The following is a 25,513-nucleotide window of genomic DNA, read 5'->3' as shown; positions in this document are numbered from 1 at the left end:
ATCAAATTTACAAGTTTAATTGCACTTAAGTTAATGTTAAGCCACAGTCCTTGTGTTGACATCTCAAAAATATGTAATTGTCGGTGGCGGCAGTCCTCCTGAGGGAAGGTAATTTTAAAATTATTGCCAAAGTGCATGATTGTTGATGTCTTTTTTCACATATAATGATAATTTTTTTCCTTTGGATTTATAATTTGGGTGGTTTTCCTCAAAGCTACGCATTGGAGAAAACCTTTCTCAGTGATTTTGCTGTTTATACTGATCTGATGATTTGTACAGATCACAGTTACAGTTTCTCACACATGTACTGTATGATGAAGACGGCCGTCTGTAAAGTGTTCCTCTTGCTTCTGTCACCCTATTAAACACCCTCTTGCTTTAAAACATCAAAGTCAGCGGCTGATTGGCGTCTCTAGGCCTGATTAATTTCTCTTAGGAGGAGTCGGATGGGTTGAATCCCCTCATGTCAAGTCTTAGCATGTTGTTTGAAAATGAGCCTGATAAGAGAGCGTGAGTTTTTCCATCATGAGGATGAGAAGAGCTCCGAGGTGAATTGTGTTTTCATCTACTGTATTTTGAATGAGTGCAGCAGGGTGTCTATAGGGCGTTTTTAATCTTGGAGGAAGACCAAAATGGAAAACACCACTAAAAAGGCACAGCGTGTTGAGTTTGGCCTAGTTTTGAAGTTTTTTGGGTTGTTACATTGTTATAATTTTTTTAAAAAAGATACAAGCAAGAAAGAATGAATGTGTTGAATGATAAAACATTTCTTTGTGCAACTGAAAAGTCATTTATTTGTGCAGTTTCTAAAAAAAAGTATACACCAATGTTATTTTATGTCCATGAGAAAAAAGTAATATACACTCAAAAAAAGGACATTTGGTGTTTGTTCACACTACTTATTTGAAATTACTCGAATCAACCCAATTCTGGAGGTTTTTTGGGGGGACACAACTTAATTGTTTTATGTTCAATTCATTTAAATTTGTTAAAACCTTTAAGTGAACTTAATCCTGTCATGTTGTCCCAACTCAAATCGATTGTGTGGAACACAACATTTTTTACAATGTATTTATATTGAGTTTGTAGTTTAGATTAATAGTTTATACATTATATTAGTTTTTTGTTTAACTGTATAAAAATTATGAGCAATTTCTTGGTAAAAAAAAGCTGAAATAGAAGAAGTAATTAACAAGGATAATTTTATGGCTTTTGTTTTAATTAGCTATAATGTCCGTCCTCTGTCAATACAAGATTTTTTTGGGTTGTTATCAAGGCCTGACATTAACTTTTTTGATCCCCAACCACTGTGGCTCGTAGTTTTCCAACAATTTCGTTGGGAAAATATATTTTATATGCAAAAATTTGACATGCTAAAATTACTTGATTTAGGCTTTGGTATGTCCACATGCCTCCTCATTCATTACTCTTTTTTGTCGCATTGCAACTAGTATTTATTTAACATGACTTTTCAAGGTTCAACACTAAGAATTTAAAAAAATTTTCAATGAGCCCATCAAAAATGAAAACATAAAAAAAAAAAAAAATTCTTAGCCCAAAATAATAGTAAGCAAAGGAAAGCAGGTGAAAAACATACCATGTGCGATAATAAAAGGATGATCACGTGCAGGCATGGGAAGTATTAATGATACAAGTATTTCAAATGCATATTTTAAATAAAAATAGTATTTTGTAGTTTGTGTTTTATAAGGCTGATGAAAATAGCTTGATATTTTGCATCAAAATACTTTAGTTCTTGTATTTTTCTATTTTTTAAATACTGTAAAATACTTTGTAAGAAATCTACATCAAGACATCATATAAATGCACCCTCTGATTGGTGCTTTGGATGTAATTGACTCTTCCATTTAAAAAAGAAGTGAAAAAATCTTAGGAGAAAGAGTATACTGTACAAATAATAGTAGTTTTGGATGGATTGCTGATGCCAAATATTTGTTGTTAAAACAAACAACATAAAAATAAGTCCTACAGTGGCGATTCCTACAATACTTCATTGGCTGTTTAAAATGCCAGTGGTTGATCAGTAGGTGCACTGTATAGTTAATGAAGAGGAAAGATGTAAGCCTTAAGATGTCACAACATATGAAACACAAATATTTAATAACCAAAAACTCCTAATACCATTATACAGTTAATACACTGAGCATTTAAGAGTTCAATAGCAAATTTTTTTTTTAAATCTGTGAATAAAAAATGTAAATTAAATCTTTATTTAACATTTTAAGAGGTTGAATAATCATTGTATAGGGATGTTGACAATTTTACTGACCATATTTGCTATCAAACCTTACTAAGTCATTACAAAGTTACTTCACTAAGTCAGTTTAATGGGGAAGGAATTGATTGAATAGGTCTAATTGATGAAAGACTTAGAAAGAAATTCCATGCTCCTTTGTAAAAGTATTTTGTAGTATTTTTAAAATACAAAATACTGTATTTTACTTTGATACAAGTTGTAGCTGCTGTATTTAGTAGTTTATTTTGAAACACCTAAAATTAAGGTACTTGGTATTTTATTTTAAAATATATTTCAACCAGCTGAAATCAGCCCTCATCAGTGCGTCAGGATCGCTTGTGTCTCACTGTACGCGTGATCATCCTCTCATTCGGTATTTACCTGCTTTCTTTTGTTAATGCGAACACAGTTATATTTGTCATCTCTTACGCTGGCCCCATATTGGGCAATTCTTATTGTCCATTGACTGTCTAACCCGCCACCGCTGAAATCTACCTGCAATTGGCAGGTTGGCGGGTGTTAATGTCAAGCCCTGGTTGGTATTATTGTTATCATCATTTATAAATATTCAAATCAAACTGACAACTAGCTCACATTGTGTTAGCAGGTTCAAGACTTATTTCTCCAAAAATATCAGTCGCAATGTTCTTGTTTTTAATCAAGGGCATGCAAAGCTTCATTTGTTCAAACGATTTCAAAAGGCCTCCTAATTGAAGAATCACATAAATGCGCTCTGGCACATTCATGTTTATCAATTAAAGCTCTCAATACAAGCTGTCATTTGACCAGAGTGAGAATCTGTGGCTCCGGAACCATTAAATCTCACATTTATGCTTCCATCTCGCTATCAGTTTGTAAATAGATGACTGATGAGTCTTTTGTGGACCGCAGCCATTAATGTCATTGTGAATTATGTTGAAACCGGAGCGGCTGCCCACCTAAATCTCCCAGATCTCTGCTCTCTGTCCATTTTAATGTGGCGATCACATATGGAACTTACAACTGTATACAAAAGTGAGCACCAGGGAGTGATTAATACATTGCTGAAAGCTTTATTTAGTGGGAGATGAATCTGAATCTGCCATTTTCTGATACAGATGTGCTTTTTGAGGCGCAAGATCGTCCTCCCACCCATCCAGATGTTTCTCTATTGAGTCACTCATGCAGAGCTTCACCTGTTTCTTTTTCAATGTGAGCTGTTGCTCTGCTGTTTTATTCTTCAGGAAGGACGCACAGTACGGCACTATTATTTTTCTTCAGATCATGAATAGAAGCCTTGAAAAGCCATTCATTGTTTGGTTTGTGGCATGCGTGTTGTCCTTCTGTTCATACAAAACTGTTTCCTGCGGTATGGAAACATGATTGTTTATTGTTATTTATTGTTGAGTGTATTATCTTCAATAATAATATTAGTAATTAAAAAAATAGATAACGTAAATATACATTTGACCACATTGTGCTTCATACCATTGTGATTGTACGATTGCGCCTTATAATATTCAAATTAAAATATTAATTTGGCATGCTGAAACTGGCAGAAATTAGGCACCAATAGACACAATACTTTTCTTAGAAAGGAGATGTTGTAGCCAGGGATGGGCAAAAATACACTGAAATGTATTTTAAAATAAAATACCAAATACTTCAGTTTTACATGTATCAAAATAAACTACAAAACACAGCAGCCACAACAAGAATCAATATAAAATACTTTATTTTTTATTTTAAAAATACTACAAAATACTTTTACAAGGGAGCATGACATTTCTTCCCAAACCTTCCATGAATAGGCGTATTCAATCAGTCGTCTCACTGTTAAACTGTCTTCCTTGTAGGAATCGCCATTGTACTTATTTTAATTAATCTTTATTTTATTTCTGTAGCGCTTTTATAATGAAGACTTTAATCAAAGCAGCTTAACATAGAAGTTGTAGTAAATTGAAACTGTGTCAGTCCAGTTAATGTAGTTAATGTCTTTTTTTTCTTGGCATCTACATCAGCAATCCATTTAAAACTACTATTGTTTGTGCAGTTTTCTCATTCTCCTAAGAGTTTTTAAGTTCTTCTTTAACTGAAAGAGTCTCAGTTTATCCTCTTAGCAAACACAAGTACACCATCTTCAGCTATGTATATTTCTGAACTTGCTCTGCATTTCCACCTGCAGCACTGAGACTGAGAATGATTATCTGCTGAAGGCTCCTCATCCTGTTTTTGGACTATTTTATTTCATCTCATTTCTTAACCAAAGATGCTGATGCATTGTACACTATACTGCCTTTATATATTACTAGTCTTAGCGTTGTGCGGTATACTAATTTCAATGATTGTGGACTTGCTCCCAAACCTACCCCTGCAATTTGTCATTTATTTTTTTATGTGTGTTGAATATTTCCATCCATGCTCCAAGCATTGGCCACCTTCTTCAATTTTAATAAATTTTCTGTTTTGATCTCAAGCCTAGGCAAATAACTGAGAAAGCACCAATCAGAGGCCGGATTTTTATGATGTCATAATGTAGACTTCCTATTTTACAGTATTTTAAAAATACAAAAATACAGGACACTAAGGTATTTTGATACAAAATATAAACCCATTTTCATAAAAACCATAAACTACAAATTACAAAATACTATTTTGTATTTGAAATACATTTTGAAGTACTTGTATCATAAATACTGCCCATCCCTGGTTACTACATACAGCTACATACTGTACAGTATAACCTAAAAGTAAAGTAAAATCAGACCCATAGTTTGTATTTTAAGACAACTATGCTCACACACTGACGTTAAACAGTAAATGAATAATTAAATCTTTAATGATCATCAACTTATTGGTGCAGAAAACCAAACTTGTCACCATTTTTTGGTCTAAATAGGTCATCTTTGAGAATCACTCAAAGCTAATCAGAGGTTACTGTAGGTCAGCAAACAGACATTATCTTTCAAAACACTTCAGTAGGTTTGAATAATATATTAGAAGTAATTGAATGAAATATATGAATTTGGATCACTGAAAGATGGATATGTATTACACAAACTAGCATTACAGAAAGGCATCAAGGTGGCGCAGTGGGTAGCACAATCACCTCACAGCAAGAAGGTTGCTGGTTTGAGCCTCGGCTGGGTCAGTTGGCATTTCTGTGTGGAGTTTGCATGTTCTCCCCTTGTTCGCGTTGGTTTCCTTCGGGTGCTTTGGTTTCCCCCACAGTCCAAAGACATGCGATGTGAATGCACGAGTGTTTAAGTGTTTCCCAGTGTTGGGTTGCGGCTGGAAGGGCATCTGCTGCTTAAAACATATGTTGGATAAGTTGGCGGTTCATTCTGCTGTGGTGACCCCAGATTAATAAAGGGACTCAGCTGAAAAGAAAAAAGAAAATGAATAAACATTACAGAAAAAAACATTGACCCCTCTAAAAGTCAGTGTATAATTTGCACACTGAGTTGAATTCAGTGTCACACGATCCTTCATAATTCCTTCTGATGTTTACTTGATGCACAATGTAAAAAATATTAATTTATTTTTGGAAAAAAAATATATAGAATACATTTATAATATTAAAAGTCTAACTAATTAAAATCATGAAACTACAATTTGTATCATTTTAAATTTCACAGTTACAACTACTGTATTTATGCATCATTGCAAGTTATACAGTTGCATCTGAGTAGTTCAGAGACATGCTTTATTGTTTGTCAAATCCAGTTTTATTCATTCCTCATGAATTAAGACAGCTCTGCTTTTGATTTATCCAACATTTGCCAAATTCTTTTACATTGTATGTTACAGTGTTACAAAGTGATTAGACAGTGTTTACCTTTTAAGATTCCAGTCCTCTAATTTGCTCTTTTGTATGTCCATGACATCCTATATATGACTACAACCATTCTTTTTAATAACAAAAATAGGCTGCATAATAATACTTGACTATCATTTAAGATCATTATAATCATACAAAGCAGATTGTGTATGGCATGCATGGCAAATACGCTTTCATCTTTGTACTGTTTAGTTAACATTTGATTATATAGTGAATGCTGGGTTGAAGGCCACGCGACATGAATAATACAAACCAAGAAAGTGCCACAGTTTGGCCTGTGGGTTATAAAAAATTAAGCGTATAGATGCTGTACACATTTTGTTGCCAGTTTGTTTAATGGATTCCCTTGTGCTGATGTAAAACCATGCTTTTTTCACCCAATAGTTTATGACATAGGTGGGATGTAAAATATTCATTAGCCCCATATTTCTGGGTAATTCTGTTATGGGTCAGCCTTTGCTGCTCGAGTTTCGGCTAGTGTCTATCTTTTTGTATTATGTTGCTCTAATGTGGACGGTATTTGATTCAGGGTCTTGAATTATTATCGATCCTGACTTAATAGAGACCCAAATTGCTAACTCGCGGAGTGTTCAAAAAATGTAACCTCATTAACATTGGCTTTTTCAACCAAGGCTTTGAGGGCCAGAGCATGCATAGTAAGTCCTTTTTTAGAGAGTGTGAATAATATTACAGTTAAGTGGATATACTAAATTAATGAGCAAAAATTGGAGTATATGGTATTCTTCCATTTACTGAAGAATTGATTAGATAGCGTTCGAAGAGTAGTCGGTTGGAATTACCTTGCTAATTGATTTTATTGTCGCTCTAGATTGCTTTTTTCCCAAAATGAAAGTTGAAATTTAGCAGGAAAAGCGCTTTGATAAAAAGCTTTGTTCTGTCTGATCGGTAAGAAGTCAAGCTGAAGAAGTCATTTGTCTTTGTGCGGTATTAAGAACTTTGCAAGAAAAAGTCTTTCTGCTCAAAATTTTGCCAAGGGGGTCTTCTTCTTCTACAAGGCCCTCGAAGCTGTGATGAATATTTCAATAGCTTTGGTACTGGGACTTCAGTCTACAATATATTCTTTGAGACAAACTTGCAAGTATGCTTCCTATTTTAGATTATAGATGAGAGTAAAGTTTGAGAGATGGCGAAAGGAGCTTGCAAATGTGGATTTGAGCGAAAGCCATATATCAATGGAGTAGCAACTTAGAGTGACCTCAGTCTGATTGGGTTAGTCTTATATTGATGTCCTATATTAAGGAGCATTACTGTGCTGAAACATCCACCCACAGCTCAAGCTCCAGAGGAAGATGCGCACAGCAGAATCAGCAGCCTCCATTGGTTTTCCGTGGCCGTTAACCTGAATGATCACAGGAAATGTGATAATTACAGTGAGAGATTCTGAGTCTTTTGTTATAAGTGAAAAATAAGATTCTGAATTGCTACTACTAAACACTTTGAGAAGATGAAAAAACAAAATTATTATGATTATTTTTGAGGGTTAGTTCACCTAAAAAAGAAAATTATATCGTTGTATGTTGTTGCAAAACCATACGAAATGTTTTTGTCTTTGGAACACAAATAACTTTTTAATCTGAGAGCTTTTGTTTTTTCTTTTCATATACACTACCTGACAAAAGTCTTGTCATCAATCCCAGTTGCAAGAGCAATGAATAATAAATTGACTTCTTGATTTGGAAAAGTGGCAGCAGGTTGATTTTTAGACTGTTGAACTGCATCCCAGTCATCACAAATTCTGCAAAAGGCCCATTGGAAGATTCTCTCAGAAATCAGTTTGGTGAAGAAAAAAAAAAATTTGGGGCTGCATTCAGGATGGGGTTTGGCAAGAGATCTGCAGAGTAAATGGCAACGTCAATAGCCTGAGGAATCAAGGCATTTGTGCTGCCCATTACATTACAAACCACAGGAGAGGGCAAATTCTTCAGCACACACTCCTTCTCATAATTCTGCCTCCACATCAAAGTTTCTGAAAGCAAAGAAGGTCAAGGTGCTCCAGGATTGGCCGGCCCAGTCACCAGACATGAACATTATTGAGCATGTCTGGGGTAAGATGGAGGAAGCATTGAAGATGAATCCAAAGAATCTTAATGAACTTTGGAAGTCCTGGAATAATGCTTTCCAGATAACTTCTTTTGATGAATTCTTTTTCCACTGCACCATGACTTTATATTCTTTACTGCACATTATTTCTGTTTAGTGACAAGACTTTTGTCTAAGCAAAGTCAGACCTTACTGTTGTAATTAAATAATTAAAAATCAAGGCATGATCATATTGTATTTTGGTAAAAGAATTGTAATCTAGAGGCCTTTACCTTTCATATAAGCCACTTTTGATACCAAATGATCAACTAGAAGTCAAGTTATTATTTGTTGTTCCTAAAACCTGAATAGGCGACAAGACTTTTTTCAGGTAGTGTAAAATATGATTATCCAAAACTCTTCAAAACATTAAAGGGTTAGTTCACTCAAGAAATATAATTCTTAATAATTACTCATGTTGTTCCCCTGAGATTTTTGTTTTGCGTTTGGAACACAAATTAAGATATTTTAGGTGAAATCTGATAGATCCTTAATCCTCCATAGACAGCAAGGTTCCTGACTCGTTCCAAGTCCAGAAAGGTACCAAAAACATTCTCAAAACAGACTTTATGCATTCATTGTTTCAATTGGTATATTATCAAGCACATAAAACAAAAATTGTGTCTTTCTTCTCAGTGTCAAAACATTGCACGCGTTGATGTGTACTGTGCAGTGATGGATACCTGGATGCCCACCATACATGCCAACATTTGATTCTGAAAATCCGGGAACCACGGGTGGAGGGGTGGGGATGTGTAGGTGTGTAGGAGATGGGTCTGAAATACGGGAGACTCCCGGGAAAAATGGGAGTGTTGGCAGGTATGGTGCCCACACGACTTTTTGTGTTTGAAATGTGCACCCTATACTGACACTGAGGAGAATGAACTTTTGAACAAAAAGTTGTTATTTTTGGATTGTGTGTGCGCACAAAATTTTTCTCATAGGTTAAAAAGATTCAGATTGTACCATTGAAGACACATGGACTGTTTTGAGAATGTTTTTTGATACCTTTCTCTAATGGGTTGTGATGGGTTGCCAAAATTGTTGTAGAATTTCACCTAAAATATCTTTATATGCGTTACAAAGACAAACAAGAATCTCAGGGGTTTGAAATGACTTGAGTAATTGATAACATAATTTTTGGTTTTGGGTGAACTAACACTTTAGGACAGAAATGTTAATTAAATCAATGTGAATTGAACGGTTCAATCCAGTTAAGTTTTTTTTTTTTTTTTTAAAGAGAGAAAGATACAATGATCCCTCTATATGCTGAAAACAATAAATTCAGGCTTGTATACCCATATAAACTCATTTTTGTTTACACTTTATTTTAAGGTGACATAGTTACAGTGTTTATTTTACTACTGAATAATAATAATTAACTAAACGTACTTACTAAGGGTTACTAGGGTTAGGTTTAGGGTTAGGTTTAGGGTTAGTTACTTGTAATTATGTATAATTCATTGTAATTACTATAGTAAGTGCATGGAATGTGTAATTACATCACCTTAAAATAAAGTGTTAACTGTTTATTTTTCTTTATAAAAATGTACATGTATGTCTATGACAGTTACCAAGCTAGCAAACAAAGTATGTTTACCCCATACACTGTAATGTTTAAAGAGTGGCAACCACATTTTAATACCTGAATAATCCCCTAAATTGTCATTTTGTGTCTGTGCAAAATTGCGATGATTAACACCAAGCTAACAATAGCAATATTCTGGCTTTTTGCCATTCAGTATTCACAGTGAACAAAAACTATGGTGGGCGATTTTAACTAAACCACCATTGACAGAAACATCATGTTTTGTATATGCCTGGAAGACTGTTTGCTAAGCCTTTACCTGAAGTGTTGCCAAGACCGTGTATTTTAAGTGATGCTTATAAAGTGTATTTGGGCTTAAGCGTACCAGCTGATGGAATAAATAAAGTGGGCTGGTGCAGGTTGCAATGTTTTAGCGTGTGGCCTATTTCTAAGATTACTCATTTGCATAAAAATTCATTATGAGTTTTTATTTGCTGCTTTTTAACAAGATCTGGCAACACACATAGAGTCAAGATGCGTACAGAGCATACCTGTCAACATTGGGATGTAAAAATATTCCTGCCCCCTTTATATATATTTTATCTATAATGAAAGCATTTGATTGCTACTTTCGTAACTGCTTGTACTCATTTAGAACAAAACTATTTGTGTTCAAAATAAAGCACGCCAGGATGGACATGTTTACATATTATTAAGTGTATTTGCTCCAGCGTTAATTTTGACAGCAAATTTTAATTTAGTTTTAGTAAGGGCCATTGCAGCTCCCCCTCTATATATATATATATATATATATATATATATATATATATATATATATATATATATATATATATATATATATATATATATATATATATATATATATATATATATATATATATATATATATATATATATATATATATAAGACAACTGGAGTGATGCTGAGCAAAGCAGTGCATCAGCCTTTGTTTTTTTTTCATGCACACATGCACAGTTTGCTTTTTGATTAAACTACATTGCTTTCACAAGCGTTGGTTCATAGAGAATAATGTATTTATTCTGGGATTACCACTTGTGTATAAATTAAATCATGTCTCAAAGCATTTACTGGGGCACTGGCGGTTTTTACTGGAGGGTCTAGCGATGCCCCTGGTTTTAGTCATATTTTAGTCTTCTGAATCATTTTAGTTTCAGTCGACTAAATTTCGTAACATTTTAGTTGACTAAATCTACTGTCGATTTAGTTGACTAAAATATATTTGGTTTAATTTTAGTGTAATTTAATTAAATATTGTATACATTTATTTATATAAAATATTTTAACTGATGTCTCATAAAATATGGAATATATTTTATCCATTGAAGACCAAAAATTACATATGCATTGTTTATTTATATTAAAAGTAATATGTAAAATTATGTGTTGGCAATCAATCCACATGATAATAGCCCGCGTCTACCAGTGGACCAGTTAATTTTTGAATGTGTGTGTGTGTGTGTGTGTGTGTGTGTGTCATGAATCACGCACCAAGATTAATTTGTATTGGATATTTTCCAAAAAAACATCCCTCAACTACATTCTTGTGTCGTTTTTATTAGTCAACAAAAATGTCAGAATATTTTTATTATACCTGTCGTCATCATCACTTAATTTTTATTTAGTTTTTGTCTAGTTTTCGTCAGTAGAAACTTCCGTTGAATAAATTGGCTGATTCAGATATAGGAAGGGCGATAAAGTGAATGTGACCGTTTTAATATCAATATCAACGTGCTTTGAAGCCAAAATAAAGCAAAAGCTTAATTCTCTTGAACAGCTCTTGCAATTATAATACATTTGTGATTGGCTCTTTTTCATAGAAAGATTAAAAATATGGGAGAAATATGAGAAAATACTTAAATGGGATAATAGCAGGGTAGAATGGTAAAATACAGGAGAATCCCGGAGGGTTGACAGGTATGGTACAAAAATGAGAGAAAAATGTTTAAATAAATCAATAAAAACTAGTGGTTCCCTTTTGTACATTTGCTTAGAGTTTTTTTTATTATTATTTTTAAATGAGGGTACCATAGTCTGCAAACAAAAACCAACCTTGGTTACAAAGCCATTCATTTACTACAGTATGAGGAAAACCTGATGGTTTCCACTATATAGTCTCTCTTTCTCTCTACTGTTGTCATCTTTTTTCTGTCCATTGACTCCTTGCACCTCATTTCCCTTTTGTGACAGCCCCCCCAGTCATCTTCTGTTCTTATTTTGTATCTTACCTCTTCTCCCACCTCTCGGTAACAGTATTTTTGGCTTGTTCCTGTGTCTGTGACTGGCGGTGTGATTCATTATGGGGGTTGGTGAGTGTTGAGTGATTCCCTAAAGGAGCTCAAACCAGGCTGAGGCGTGTGAATTGTGTCAAAAACAGTTTTTTCCTCCCTTGTGCTGATGATGGTTATTGCAGAGGAGTCACATATGCGATGTAGGGTATTGGACGGGGTGCAGGTGAGGTGTAGTTATAGGGGCCCAGTCGCTGCAGGTGTTGAGAGAACTGTAAATCTTGTGTTTCCTCCTCCACATGGCTAGTCTGAGCGTTTGCTAGTTGCTGATGTGAGCCCCTCCATCCGAACTGCCGCGGGGGAGCTTTCAACACCTGGTCATGTGTGAAATCAATAGGCTTCCCCATCCAGCAAGAGGGAGAAATTAGCCGCAGGTCTCCTCCGACTTCAGGCTGGAGTCTGTTGCTGAGCAAACTTTCTTGCCTTTGGCCTTTTACACTTAGGGTTGATTGGAAAAGCAGCGCGTGCTGTAATTGCTCCCAGCAAGATTTGGACAGCCATTAAGTGTTTTCTAGTTTATCCCAATTAAACCTGAGAAAGCGTGTAGTTTTACTGTTGCTGTGCAAATTACATTGTCTTGGATGTATTTATTTTTTGGTTAGCATTGTTAATGGGGTTTGAAAGGGACTTTGTTTACCAATTTTGTTCTGAAAAATAAAGATACAAGGATGGGATGCCAGGGTCAACTGTATTCTGGTTTTATCTGCATATGAATAATAATAATGATCATAAATCTGTGATGCACAAAGAAAGCAGTCATATTCCATAATTATCGGGTTTTATAACCTTCAGACAAAATCAGATAATGAAGAATAGCAATTGTCCATGGTTAGTTAATGATTAAATTAATGATTAAAATCAGTTTCTTTGCTGTTGAAGACAAGTGAAAATAATTATGTACAACTTAAATAGTCATACAGAGCTAAGATACCAGTGTCAGATGAGTTTAAAAGGAGTTTTTCTCTAAAACAGAACACTCATTCAATCATTTTCGGCTTACTGCCTTTATTAATCTGGGGTCACCACAGCGGAATGAACCACCAACTTATCCAGCATATGTTTTACGCAGCGGATTCCCCGCAACCCAACACTGGTAAACACCCATACACACTCTTTCACACACATACAGTACGGCCAATTTAGCTTATTCAATTCACCTGTACCGCATGTCTTTGGACTTTGGGGGAAACCGGAGCACCCGGAGTAAACCCACGCGAACACGGGGAGAACATGCAAACTCCACACAGAAATGTTAACTGACCCAGCTGGGGCTCGAACCAGCGACCTTCTTGCTGTGAGGCGATCGTGCTATCCACTGTGCTACCGTGACGCCCCTAAAACAGAACATATCTCGACAAAATATATATCGTCTATCAAGTCTGAACTCAAAAGTAGGGTTACAGTTAAGGGGTTGAAATATACAATTTTTATCACAAACATACATGCATTTCTTGTCACATGTCATGTGTAAGGCTATATAAAAATAAGTAATAAAAATAAATAGATAAAACTGACTGGCATACAGTAGCTGTAAATGCGAGTAATTTATAGTTGTATATGCACGTGTTATGTATGTGTTGATGAGCGAAGTTTGATTTAAATCCTACATGGCGCCTCATAGCCATATGTTTTTGCCTCATTGCCTTCTCTTCTGACACTGCTGGTTTGAAGCTGCAGTGCACCGTAACTATAAGTTTATCGGAACTTCAAAAGCCGATCCACTTCCACACCACTGCATTAGTCTTTCCTGTATTATCAACTATTTCGTCTGCATTCTTACTTGTGGAAGCTTGTTCATTCACATCTGTACTCAGGGCACTCATTTTGTAGCTAAAACTTTCTGCGACGGAGCTTAACCAACTGCTGAGCGCTTTCAGCGTGTCTGTGATGTGCGTCATCACGCAAATGACATCACACTGACGGCTGAGTCTGACGGCTGAGTAATAATGTATAAATTTTATATATATATATATATATATATATATATATATATATATATATATATATATATATATATATATATATATATATATATATATATATATATATATATACATATACATATACATATATACAGTATACATATACATATATATGAAAATTTATATCGAAATACCGGAAATGGGTTTAAAAATCAAAATTCAAAAATCTGTCGCGATATTGATATCGAATTATTGTCCAGCCAAACAAAACAAAGCAAATACATAACAGCTGCTCAAAAATGATATCTTTGAGCAATTTTCAAACTAACCACAAATTAAACGTGGTATGTCAACAACTTGTGGAAAGTAACCTGTGTATATTCAGTGCAAAGTGCAATATCTGCTGTTGTATAACAGCTATAAAAATATGTAAAACAATAAAAAAAATAAATCACAAAATTTTTTCAGAGTAATACAACACTATACATCCTAAATAGTTTGTTCTGAAATATAACAGAAATGTGTCACTGTGTCTACTAAACTAATCGATTATTTTACCGATAACAAATGTGTGCTTATTTATTTCAAACAACAAACATAGTAGTATTAGTAATAGTAATTAATAATAGTAACGTTAATAGTCTCTCTGTCTCTTTTGCGCGCACACTTGGTGTACCTTGTGCGCGTTTGGTCTCTGCTTTCACTTGACTTTTGTCCAGTCTGGCACCTCATCATGGTGTCCATGGGGTCTTAAAAAGTATTAAAAGTTGATAAATCGATGTTGATAAAATTAAGGCCCTATTAAAAAGTCTTAAATGTTATTTAGCAAGGTATTACATTTTATATCATGTTTGATTATGCAATGTATGTTTGTATGCTAAAGTTTGTCTGAATTAAATCTGCGACTCTGGTTACGATTCTGTGTAGTTTATGAAATCAATGAAATCCTATTAGATTGGACATCATGCTGCTTTGTTTACTGCAGTAACCAAGGCAACACCATTATTCCTGCCGTTCTTTATTTGCCAACCTGCTGAATTAGCCAGATTTAATAGATTTTATTCAGTAAATGAATAATGTTTTAGTTTTAGATTTCTTTCTTGCATTAATATTTAGTAAATATACTGTAAGTTAAAATCTCGCCAGTGTTTCTGGTTGAAAGTGGTCATAAGTTTTAAAATGTATGGAAAGAGTCATAAAAAAGTTCTTAAAAGGTAATGAATGAATAGTCACTCTCTGATTCCTGTATATACTCTGCTCATACACGACGTATCTTCTTTATTGGACTTTATTGAACTTACCAAGTAACGGACAAACGCATCATATTGTAAACAGAATTACTATATTTAAAAAATAATGCATTACAGTATTAGTTACTGTCAAAAGTAAGGCCGTTACAGTAATGCATTACTAGTAACTCGTTATTGTCCAACACTGCTTTTGAACAATTGCTTGTGTTTGTTTGTTTGTTTGTGCGCTAGATCAGTGTTTCCCGACCCTGTTCCTGAAGGTACACCAACAGTACACATTTTCAACCTCTCCCTAATCAAACACACCTGAATCAACTCATCAGAACATAAGAAGAGAGTCCAAAATGGGTCAGATAATGGAGACATCCAAAATATGTGCTGTTAATGTGCCTCCAGGAACAGGGTTGGGAAACACTGCCCTAGATTGCTACTTAATGTTCAGTGTAGCCAGCTACTGATGTAAGCAGTATAAGTAACTTATTTAGCATTCAAGAAAACAAATGTTAAGCACATCTGCTACTGCCGTATTAGAACAGCTACAAGGAAACTACTCTGTCAAAGTATTAGCATAATTACTGTTTGTACGGTAATTGTCTCTTACAATCGAGAATCAAAACATGATGTAACAACACAGTTTATCTACACAGTGCTTCAGTTTAAAGCTATTTACTTTTTGCATTTGGAGTTGGGATATCTCTTTAAGCTGACGGACATGGAAGATTGTCTCATCCACACCTTTCTTTTGTCCTGCAGGTGATATTTGTAAATTGAAGTCCAGGAGGGTTCAGCGGTGCGGGGAGGTGACGTTGACCGGATGCGTGTAGCGGAGCGTGCCGTGTGGCTTTGACCATGAGCCGGCTGATGTTGGGCCGGACCCTGGAGCGGATCTGCAAGGCTGTGCTGTTGCTCTGCCTGGTGCACTTCCTCATTATGATGATCCTCTACTTCGATGTCTACAGCCAGCGTTTTGACATCTTCAGCCGCTTCAACAATGGCCGTGGAGCGAACAGCTCACGAGGACCTCACCACTACTACTATAATTTCTCCAGCGGAAGGCCCAACACTACCTTTGCGAGCTACTTGGCCACAGCTGACCATCTTCTGCCTAGCACCAAGCCAGAGGCAAACCACACACCACCAACCCCAAAACCATTACCACCATGTCCAGAGGTCCCTCTTGGTCTTGGTAAGTTACTTGTTTGGGACATAGTACATGGATGCTTGAGTGCTGGGGTTTCAGACATAAATGATATTGTGACTTAACATAAAGCAATTGCACAGTGCGCTATTATTATTAATGTTAATATTATTATATTATTGTACCGCTTCTGGTCAACTACACACTAAAACTGAATGTTCAGCCTTTCTATCAGAAAAGGCATTAAAGTATTTGTATTGAACTGGTCCTCAATACAAACACGCAAACAATGTTTAGCATGTGTTAATTAATTTGTGTTTAAGAGAGAGAGAGAGAGAGAGTTGTCATTTATAATTAAGAAACATTTAGTTTTTGAGACAGACATTCAAACAACCCAGGGTCATTACGTATACGTACCCAAGTCTACATTTCTAGGGAAAGTGAAATACATAACTGGAGGCTCACAGTTTTTGTTTTTGCAAATCCACCAGAGCATACCTGTCAACATTGGGATGTGAAAATAGGGGAAACCCCCCCAAGGAGACAGGTATGCCAGAGGCCACTGTGTATGCTTTTTGGTGATGTCAAATTTCTCTCGTGTGTCTTCTTCTCGTATAAATCCACCAGAGGGCGCAATATCTCAGCCGACCAGGCCAGCTTGTTGTCGGCTGACTGACTCAGACTGACCGACTAACCCATCCACCTCCATCCCTAAACCCAACCGATAGTGTTTTTAAACACTAGAAAAAGATCTCGAAAAAGAAAAGCAGTAGCAGCCATCTGATTTCACCACATTTTCAGCAAACTGTTCATTTATTTATTTTTTTACTTTTTTTTTTTACCTTTTTTCACAGTTAACTTAGCTCTGTGTCCCAAGCTCATCAGCGTACAAGGTGAGCTACTGAGCAAACTGGTAACACTGGAAAAGCCATTTGTACTAAGAGGTCAGGTAGTAGCGCTAAAAGAAACGGAAGCCGTTGTTCATTTTAAAGATGAAATGCACCATACTGTATGTACCTCTGGCAACATAATTTGCGCTCTCCAGAAATGTATTAATAAGTAAAACCCCAGTAGTACTGAGTTAACATTTTAGTTCAGAATCGGATGAAAACTCTTTTTACTATTTTCAAACTGAGCTTTTAAAAATATTAATAGAAATTAATTAATAATCTAATAATTAATAATATAGTGAATTGCAGCAAATAACATTTTGTCAGAACCTGTTTTTGATTCATTGCTGTTTTGTTAAGTTGTCTGTTGGGGGAGGATCGTGATTTGCATTATGTAAACATTGTTTGCTGATCAATGTTGAAGCTGAAATTGAATTTGCTCATTTAATGCAGTGATCAAGTCCTGTCAGGAATTGGATTAAGCCACTCAATTCATATGGATATCAGAGATTTAGTTAAATGGAATTTAAATGGAGGGTCAGAAATATCTTAGATTTGATTGAAATATCTTCATTTGCATTTCAAAGATGAACAAATTTAGTATGGGTTTGGAGTAACATGAGGGTTGAATAAATTATAACAACATTTTCAATTTGGGGTGAACTAGCCTGTTTATGCTTTGTTGAATTACTACAGTATCCATTAAATGAATGCTGAGGTGGCTTATAACCCTTTGCCAGAAAACACCTTTTATTTTTTAAGTTTGCAAACTCTTTGCAAGGAACTCGATCAGGCTGGCTTCATAAAAAGAACAAAATCCCTCTCATCATTACTACATAACCAGTCAGTTGTGAGAGGGAATAGAAAAATATAAATAATAGACAGTAACACATGGAAGGCACTCGGGCCTCAATTAGTGGTCTGAACAGTTGAAATGTAGGAAACAGAAGATGACTGGTGTGCTATAAGGGACATGTGGGCAGGACCCCAGTCACTGTTCCCCATCTCAGAGCCATAATAGATTCTCTCCAGACTCCAATTACTGTAAAAGCAGTTGCCTCGCTCTGTTTTCTAAGCTGACTAGAGAGTTAAAATGGATTTAACATCAGCATGTTCTTCAGCGCACTTATATTTCATCCGCCAAACCGATTTATTACCCGTCTCTTACGCAGTGTGTGACGCGTTCAGAGAAAATGACCTGTGTGCATGACTAACAGGACTGTACCAATTTACAATCTAATTACTATGTCTATGTCAGTCTGTCCATGTTCAATGTAGAATAAAATGTAACTTTAGTAGGAAAGGACAAATCTGCAGCATAGCACATCTTCAGGTGAAGTGATCTCTGTTTATTATATGGTGAAATACACCTTCCAGAATAGTATCCTCCATCTGCATGAAGAAAATCTTATTAATTAAGATGTCATTGCACTGCATTTTCGAGCTCATAATAGGGCAAGCCTTCATAATGAATGTGCAGCAGCGCTATTTGATATGCCTGCGAGCAGTGGGCCTTTGCCACCCATATCCTTCTAATGAGTTTAAACCACATCTCTGGAGGGAGTTGAGCTGTGTCATATGACTCGTATGCCGTCTAGCCAGCTCAGAGGTCTCTCCTTTCCTCCGTTTTCATACTTAGTTATGTCCCCCCTCTTGAGTAATGACAGAAACCCAAGATGGCCATCTCCGAACTTGTTATTTTCATGCTTGGGGCCAAAAATGCAGAGCAAATTTGATAGATGTCTTTGAGGGCTCTTCATGAAATTTGCATCATCCGTAAGGGCAGGGTAGAATCTGTCATTCTCTGGAATGTTGACAGGAAGCATTCAAATGAAAACGTTCTACTGTATTCCCACTTTTCCAAGCTTTTTTGCTTCCTCTTCCTATCTCCTAGCTGCTTTAAGTACAAAGCGCACCCTATGTACAGCAACGTTTTCAAAGACATCCAGTGTTTTCAGATGCCGTTTAAGGAACTTGCAGCTTTTTTTTTTTTTTTTTTTTTTTTTTTTTAAATAGGCTCATTTTACAAAACCCCAGAGTTAAACAGTTGAGTTTTACCATTTTTTTTATTCATTGAGTCAATTTCTGGGTCTGGCAAAAACACTTTTAGCTTAGCTTAGCATAAATTATTGAATCAATTAAAATTATTAGCATCTTTCATAAAAATAATTTTAAAAAGAGTTTTGAAAATTGTACTATTTAAAACTTGACTAATTGTAGTGTGTACTAAGACGATAGAAAATTAAAAGTTGCTACTTTGCTCCCGTACCATGACTGCAGCAAGCGCAGTGATTATGCAGTGCTGTTACATATGTAGCTGGGGACTATTTGTAGGTGCACTGTAATATCCACGTGCCTGCTGCAGCTGTGGTATGGGATTAAAAAGTTCCTTGATTATTATGCCAGAATGAGACTGTAGTACCTAGCCATATCGAAAATATCAAGAAAATACCCAGCAGGCACAGGATGTCAGATTGACGTTGTACCCCTATGTCATGGGATGTTGCATTTTGCTTTAAATGAAAATCAGGTTGACGTCAGAACCCAACGTCATTCGCATTTTGGTTACTTTCCAATGAAACCTAAAAACAACCAAATATCAACGTCTAATGAGGTTACAGCTTGTTGTTGTGTGGACGTTACCACTATGACGTATATTAGACGTTGGATTTGGTTGCCATACTTGACGAAAATGTCAGTATTTGACGTCAATATGACGCTGGTTTAAGATTTTGGCTCGACGTTGAATTTTGGTCACTTTCCAATACAAACTAAAATCAACAAAATATCAACGTCATTTCACAACGTTATTTGGACGTCAAAAAAATATTGTCCTTAGATGTTGGCGACCTAAATCTAACCTAATATTAACGTTTTATGATGTTGTGTGTCTGCTGGGTAGCACCTGGTCATTTCATCGGTTTTAGTACAAAATGTAACTACAGAAAAGACAAGCTTTCAATAGGAATTTAATTCAATGATTTATGCTAAGCTAGGGTACAAGTGCTTCAGTCAGACCCAGAGATCGGCTGATAAAAACGTTAAAACTCTACTTTTTAACTCTAAAGTAAGCCTATTTCCAAAGAAAAGTTGAACGTTCCTTTAAAGTGTGGAACAGGCTGTTTATGAGACCATCCCCAGCCTCTCCAGTTCAAAGACGCATTTTAGTTTGTCATTGGCAGCACAGCTTACAGTTCAATATGCCACCGTAATGCGTATTTGATGTCAAAGCAAGACAAGTGCATCTGTAGTTACTCTTTGGTGATTAGAAAACTGTAAAGATTTTGAAAAATCATCTTGATTGAGATGCCATTGAGCCGTTATTAGCCCAAAGAGATTTCGCAAATGAACATTGATTGCATTCGGCGCACCCTTTCCATCATCCTGTTTACAAGAGCTGACCGGTTGATGTTAGTTTAGAGAGACTCTAATGTAATTGAGGCATGTAAGAAGCAAAAGCTTCCAGCAAGACTTCTGTGCTGGTCCCAGGTGCACATAGGACAGATATGTTATTGCTTCAGAGGCCTGCGGAGAAAAGCCAGGTTCTGTGGTAGATTGCATCCCAGCTGGCAGGTGTGGCTTGTGGGTGATGATGATGACTCACCGGTGCCTGGTGTCTTCCTGTGTCAGTGTGTGGCAGACACCACATTAACGGCAGGAGGCCTTCCGTGTTATCATCACCCACAGGCAATTAATGGATTAGAAATGTCCTACAGTAAACAGAGAGGTTTATAGCTGTAGGTTTATAACATTAGGATTAAAAAGTGAAAGAGCAGGCAGTTCTCAGTTTCTATGGAGTTGCTCTATTTATTAGGCATGGGTTAGAGTAAAATGTTAGATTATTATTATTATTAATATTATTATTATTATTATTATTATTATTATTACTATTATTATTATTATGTAATAGTCTGAAAACATTTGTTCCAATATTCAAATAAAAATATTGCTGTTTAGAGCTTTTTCTGTTGCATAAAATGACAGATGATGGTCAGATTAACAAAAGTTTTTATTTGTTGTGACTGAACATCAGGGTTTTCCACCAAATATTGCTTTCTAACATCATCTGAAGTAAAAAAATGTTGTTCCTTTCTCAAAATCTGCCCATGTAGTACAAAATATTGTATTCATTTATATTAAATACTATAGAGATTTTGAACCATACTATAGTTAAATACCTGAATCTGTAATGGTAATTTTACAGTTGCTGTGGTAATATAAATATATATTATATATAAAAAATATATATATACAGTGCTCAGCATTATTTAGTATACCCCATTTTGAAAATGAATATTTTTATGTATTTCTCAGTGAATACAGGCAATGTATTGATGGATTTCTTAAACAGATATGTTTAATAAAATAATATTTTAGTCACCAAACATATTTAGAAATTGAAATATTGAAAAATATAAAAAAAAAAAAATACAACCTACAAAATTTCAACAAAATTTGATCATTTTTTAAAATTTGTATTTAATGTTTTTTCTATAACATGTAAATTTGGGTGTACTATTTATTGGACTGTTACCGTAAGTTATTTTGTTGATTCGATTAATCAATTTGTATTGGGACAACTTGAAGGAATTGTGTGGAACCCAGCATTTTCTTAAGGATAAACTATTCTGTGTTCTTTGAAAGAGTGTACTGGGATTATATGAGTGGCGTGAAATGCTCTTAAAATGTATAAATATATAAGAAATACAATAATATTAACAATAATAAGAAAAGGGGCAACGCAGTGGCGCAGTAGGTAGTGCTGTCGCCTCACAGCAAGAGGGTCGCTGGTTCGAGCCTCGGCTGGGTCAGTTGGCGTTTCTGTGTGGAGTTTGCATGTTCTCCCTGCGTTCGCATGGGTTTCGCTCCGGTTTCCCCCACAGTCCAAAGACATGCGGTACAGGTGAATTGGGAAGGCTAAATTGTCCGTAGTGTACGAGTGTGAGTGAGTGTGTATGGATGTTTCCCAAAGATAGGTTGCGGCTGGAAGGGCATCCGCTGCGTAAAACATGTGCTGGATAAATTGGCGGTTCATTCTGCTGTGGCAACCCGGAATTAATAAAGGGACTAAGCCGAAAAGAAAATAAATGAATGAATAATAAAAAAAACAATAATACTGCTTATTGCAACATATTTCGGTGCAACATTTGACTTGGATATCATGACATATGAAGGAAGTCTCTTATGCTCACCAATGCTATATTTATTTGATCAAGACCAAATTAAATCAGTGATTCTGTGAAATATTAGTTCAAGTTAAAACAACCCAATTCAAGGAGGATTCAACTATAGTTTAGAATGCAACTTATTCTTGTTATTCAATGTTGAATTTTCAGCATCATTGCTCTAGTTTTCAGTTTTGCACATCATTCATAAATAATTTGCTGAATTACAACATTTTGTATTAAAGATAAAAATGTATTGCATTCTGCCTTCATCAAAATAATGTAAATATAACAAGTGCGCCTCAACAAATGAATAGTTCAGTCAGAGACTCATTTCAGTGTCTCACAGAGCTGATGTGTTGAGATACTGTAGCCTGCAGCGTTCTGTTCGTGACCAGTTTTCAATGAAACGTGGCCTGGTGCCTGCCGACCAGCTGGCTCATATAACTCTGGCCCACAGGAAACTGACAATTGGCTCCATGAGGATGGACAGACATTCTCTCTGGCCCGCTGACATTGTTCTACCACTAAAGTTCCATTTAAGTTAGAGGGGAAAAGCTCATCTCAGAGGTTTGGGCATCAGTGACACTTCAGCAGAAAGAGATTGTGAGACCCGAGAGGTAAACACTGAGAGATCAGAAACGATTAGAAGGTTTGTTCACGCCAAAATCATTAATTCACTCTCATGCACACAGTTCTTTCTTTTTATTTTGAATTTTCATGTTTTGGAGAGGATTATAGCTTTAAGAAATTTGATATCCGACAGGGTAATGACACTTCAAACATTGTGGGTTGTTTGGAGAAGCTATTGACAGATCTGGGCTTTTGGCTTTTAGGTTGCTTGCACTTGAATATTTAAAATGCACCTATAATGAAAATCATCTTTTGGAAGCTGTTTGGACAGAACTGTGTGTAGGTAGAGTGTGTTCACAGTGATATAAAATCAATAAGTCTCTTTTTTTTAAATTTCCTGACGTTAAAATAGGCTCCAAATCCCTCCCATTTTGAGGCCTACTGCAACATAGGAGTGCAGTTTCCCCGCCCACTGAATTGATTGACAGCCGCATATTACCATGTTTCCGTAGTAACACATATAATTATATCAACAAGACAGGACGTGAGCAAAGCAACTGGGGTTAAAAGATCTGTTCAGCTTTCTGTGATCATCAATCATCATCAAATGTGATCAAGAATGAGTTTCACAAGTTTAGAATGTTTTTAAAACAGTGAGTGTTTGCTGTAATTCATTACTACAGCCGCATGTCAGTGCAATTATAAAAGAAGATGCTTCAATTGCGATTTGTGGACATTAAATCAGGTTTATTTTGGACATCACCATAACAGATATCCATACAGCAGTGGATATTAATGTTTATTGTGTCACATTAGCTGTGCAAAAACAGTGCAAAGTTAAACGTGCACACTGTGTGTGTGTGTCCGCTGTGTGTGTCCGTAAACTTTGTAACGACATTGTGTGTGACTCATCATTGCAGAAAGGCTTGAATGAACTCCACAACAAATACATCAAATAATCATTGGGAAAGTTCTTAATGTAGTATTGCTCACAAACGTTACATGAGATCTGCTTCCTTCATGTCTGTCACTGTGCTGTTTATCTGACGCAGCCGAGGCGGAGATTGAGGCACACTTTGACAGCTGTGTGGGAATGGTGGGTGAGCAGAACTAGCATTAAAGACTCAGGCAACAAAAACAGCTACAATGTGTTCAGAGCAGAAAAATCGAATATTCTGAAAGGTATAATAAATAATCTGATGGGCGTTTTGAGTTAAAACTTTACAGACACATTCTGGAGACACAAAAGTCTTATCTTAAATATTGAAAACGGGGTAAAATAGGTGCCTTTTAAAAGAATACTTGATGAAATAGCACAAAAAGCAGAAGCACTAAAGTTGAAGATACAGAATTCTGTTGTGTTGATGTTATAATCGCCAATATTCACATGTGCACTTGCCCCAAGCACAGTTTCTCTTCTGTCAGTTGCTTGCTATCTGTGTTGTCAGGCTGCCACAATATATTAATGACCTATAGTACAGCGAGACCAGAGATCTTTATGCTAATATTTGTACAAGAGCTTAGAAAACCAACTGACATTGTTTTCCATTCATTCGGTTTTCCATGTTTTGTTAACACTAGGGGATATTTTTTGACAGGGTAAGCAGTGTTTTCTCTTGATATTTTGAGCTGCACTGCTCCTATTATTAAGATCTATCTCAGTCAATAATAAGTCTTGTACAGGATATACATTTATGAGTGGTTATATACTGTTGGTCTGCTACCTTTAATCAGTTTTACCTCAAGAACTCATTACACATTAAATGATCTCAGTGCGTACTGTAACTTATACAGCATGTTGTTATTCATGATTATAAACACGAATGGATTAACAAGAGCTCATCATTATGAGGAGTAACTGAATGAATTACCAAGAGCTCAGTTTTAATGTGAGTGCTATATGCTCATTTAATTTTCATTAGCGATTTGACTTTATTTATTAAATTTAATTCTGTTTTGATTGACTAATGAAAGTTTAATGGATGAAAGCAGAATTCTAATTTGTTTATTTCTTTGAATAGCATTGAAAGAACAACGGGACGGTTTCAATGGTGGTCCTGTAACTTTCGTTGGGAGTCTTAATGCAAAACTGCTGTTTAATCTTCTTTAAATAATCTTGGCTCGGTCCCATATGGTTAGTCCTCCAGGCAGCCCCTGGCATTTGATCTATCTTTTTTTAATTGAAGTTCATATTCAGATCTTCCTAATGAAGAAGGGGTTTAGAAGAAGTCTAGCCGAGAAGTAGCATATTCTTCTCTAGCTTAGCAGCCCTTGTGTAATCTTTTAGAAAATTGAATATACTGTACGACCGAAAAAATTGTAATAATAATCTCAGTTCAAGTTTCCACTCGCTCTCCATTTTCGAAAGTTAGAGTTCATTAAAGCTTTAGAATAGACACAATGCACTTTCCCTCGTCCATTTCAGCCTTGTTTTAAGAAGCTTCTTGGGATTTTTCTCATGAATTATTTATGATCATTCTTCAGTTCTTAGTTCATACATGGAATTTCCTCTGGCCCAGTCCTGTATTAGTGAATTAGTGTT

General features: G+C 35.7%; 1 protein-coding gene across 1 annotated transcript in view; it reads left to right on the top strand.

Moving 5' to 3' along the window:
* Positions 1-25,513, top strand: part of b4galt2 (UDP-Gal:betaGlcNAc beta 1,4- galactosyltransferase, polypeptide 2) — a 206,347-nt gene that overhangs the window by 16,384 nt on the left and 164,450 nt on the right. The window contains exon 2 of the mRNA XM_056477818.1: positions 15,959-16,391. Coding sequence (XP_056333793.1) covers positions 16,055-16,391 — 337 coding nt within the window. The 5' untranslated portion in view covers positions 15,959-16,054. The remainder of the gene's footprint in view (positions 1-15,958; positions 16,392-25,513) is intronic.

This window comes from Danio aesculapii, chromosome 2 (assembly GCF_903798145.1).
Source record: "Danio aesculapii chromosome 2, fDanAes4.1, whole genome shotgun sequence".
NCBI classification, from domain to species: Eukaryota; Metazoa; Chordata; class Actinopteri; order Cypriniformes; family Danionidae; genus Danio; species Danio aesculapii.
The sequence above is the reverse complement of the archived record's forward strand: the minus strand, read 5'-3'. Positions and strand labels throughout refer to the sequence as shown.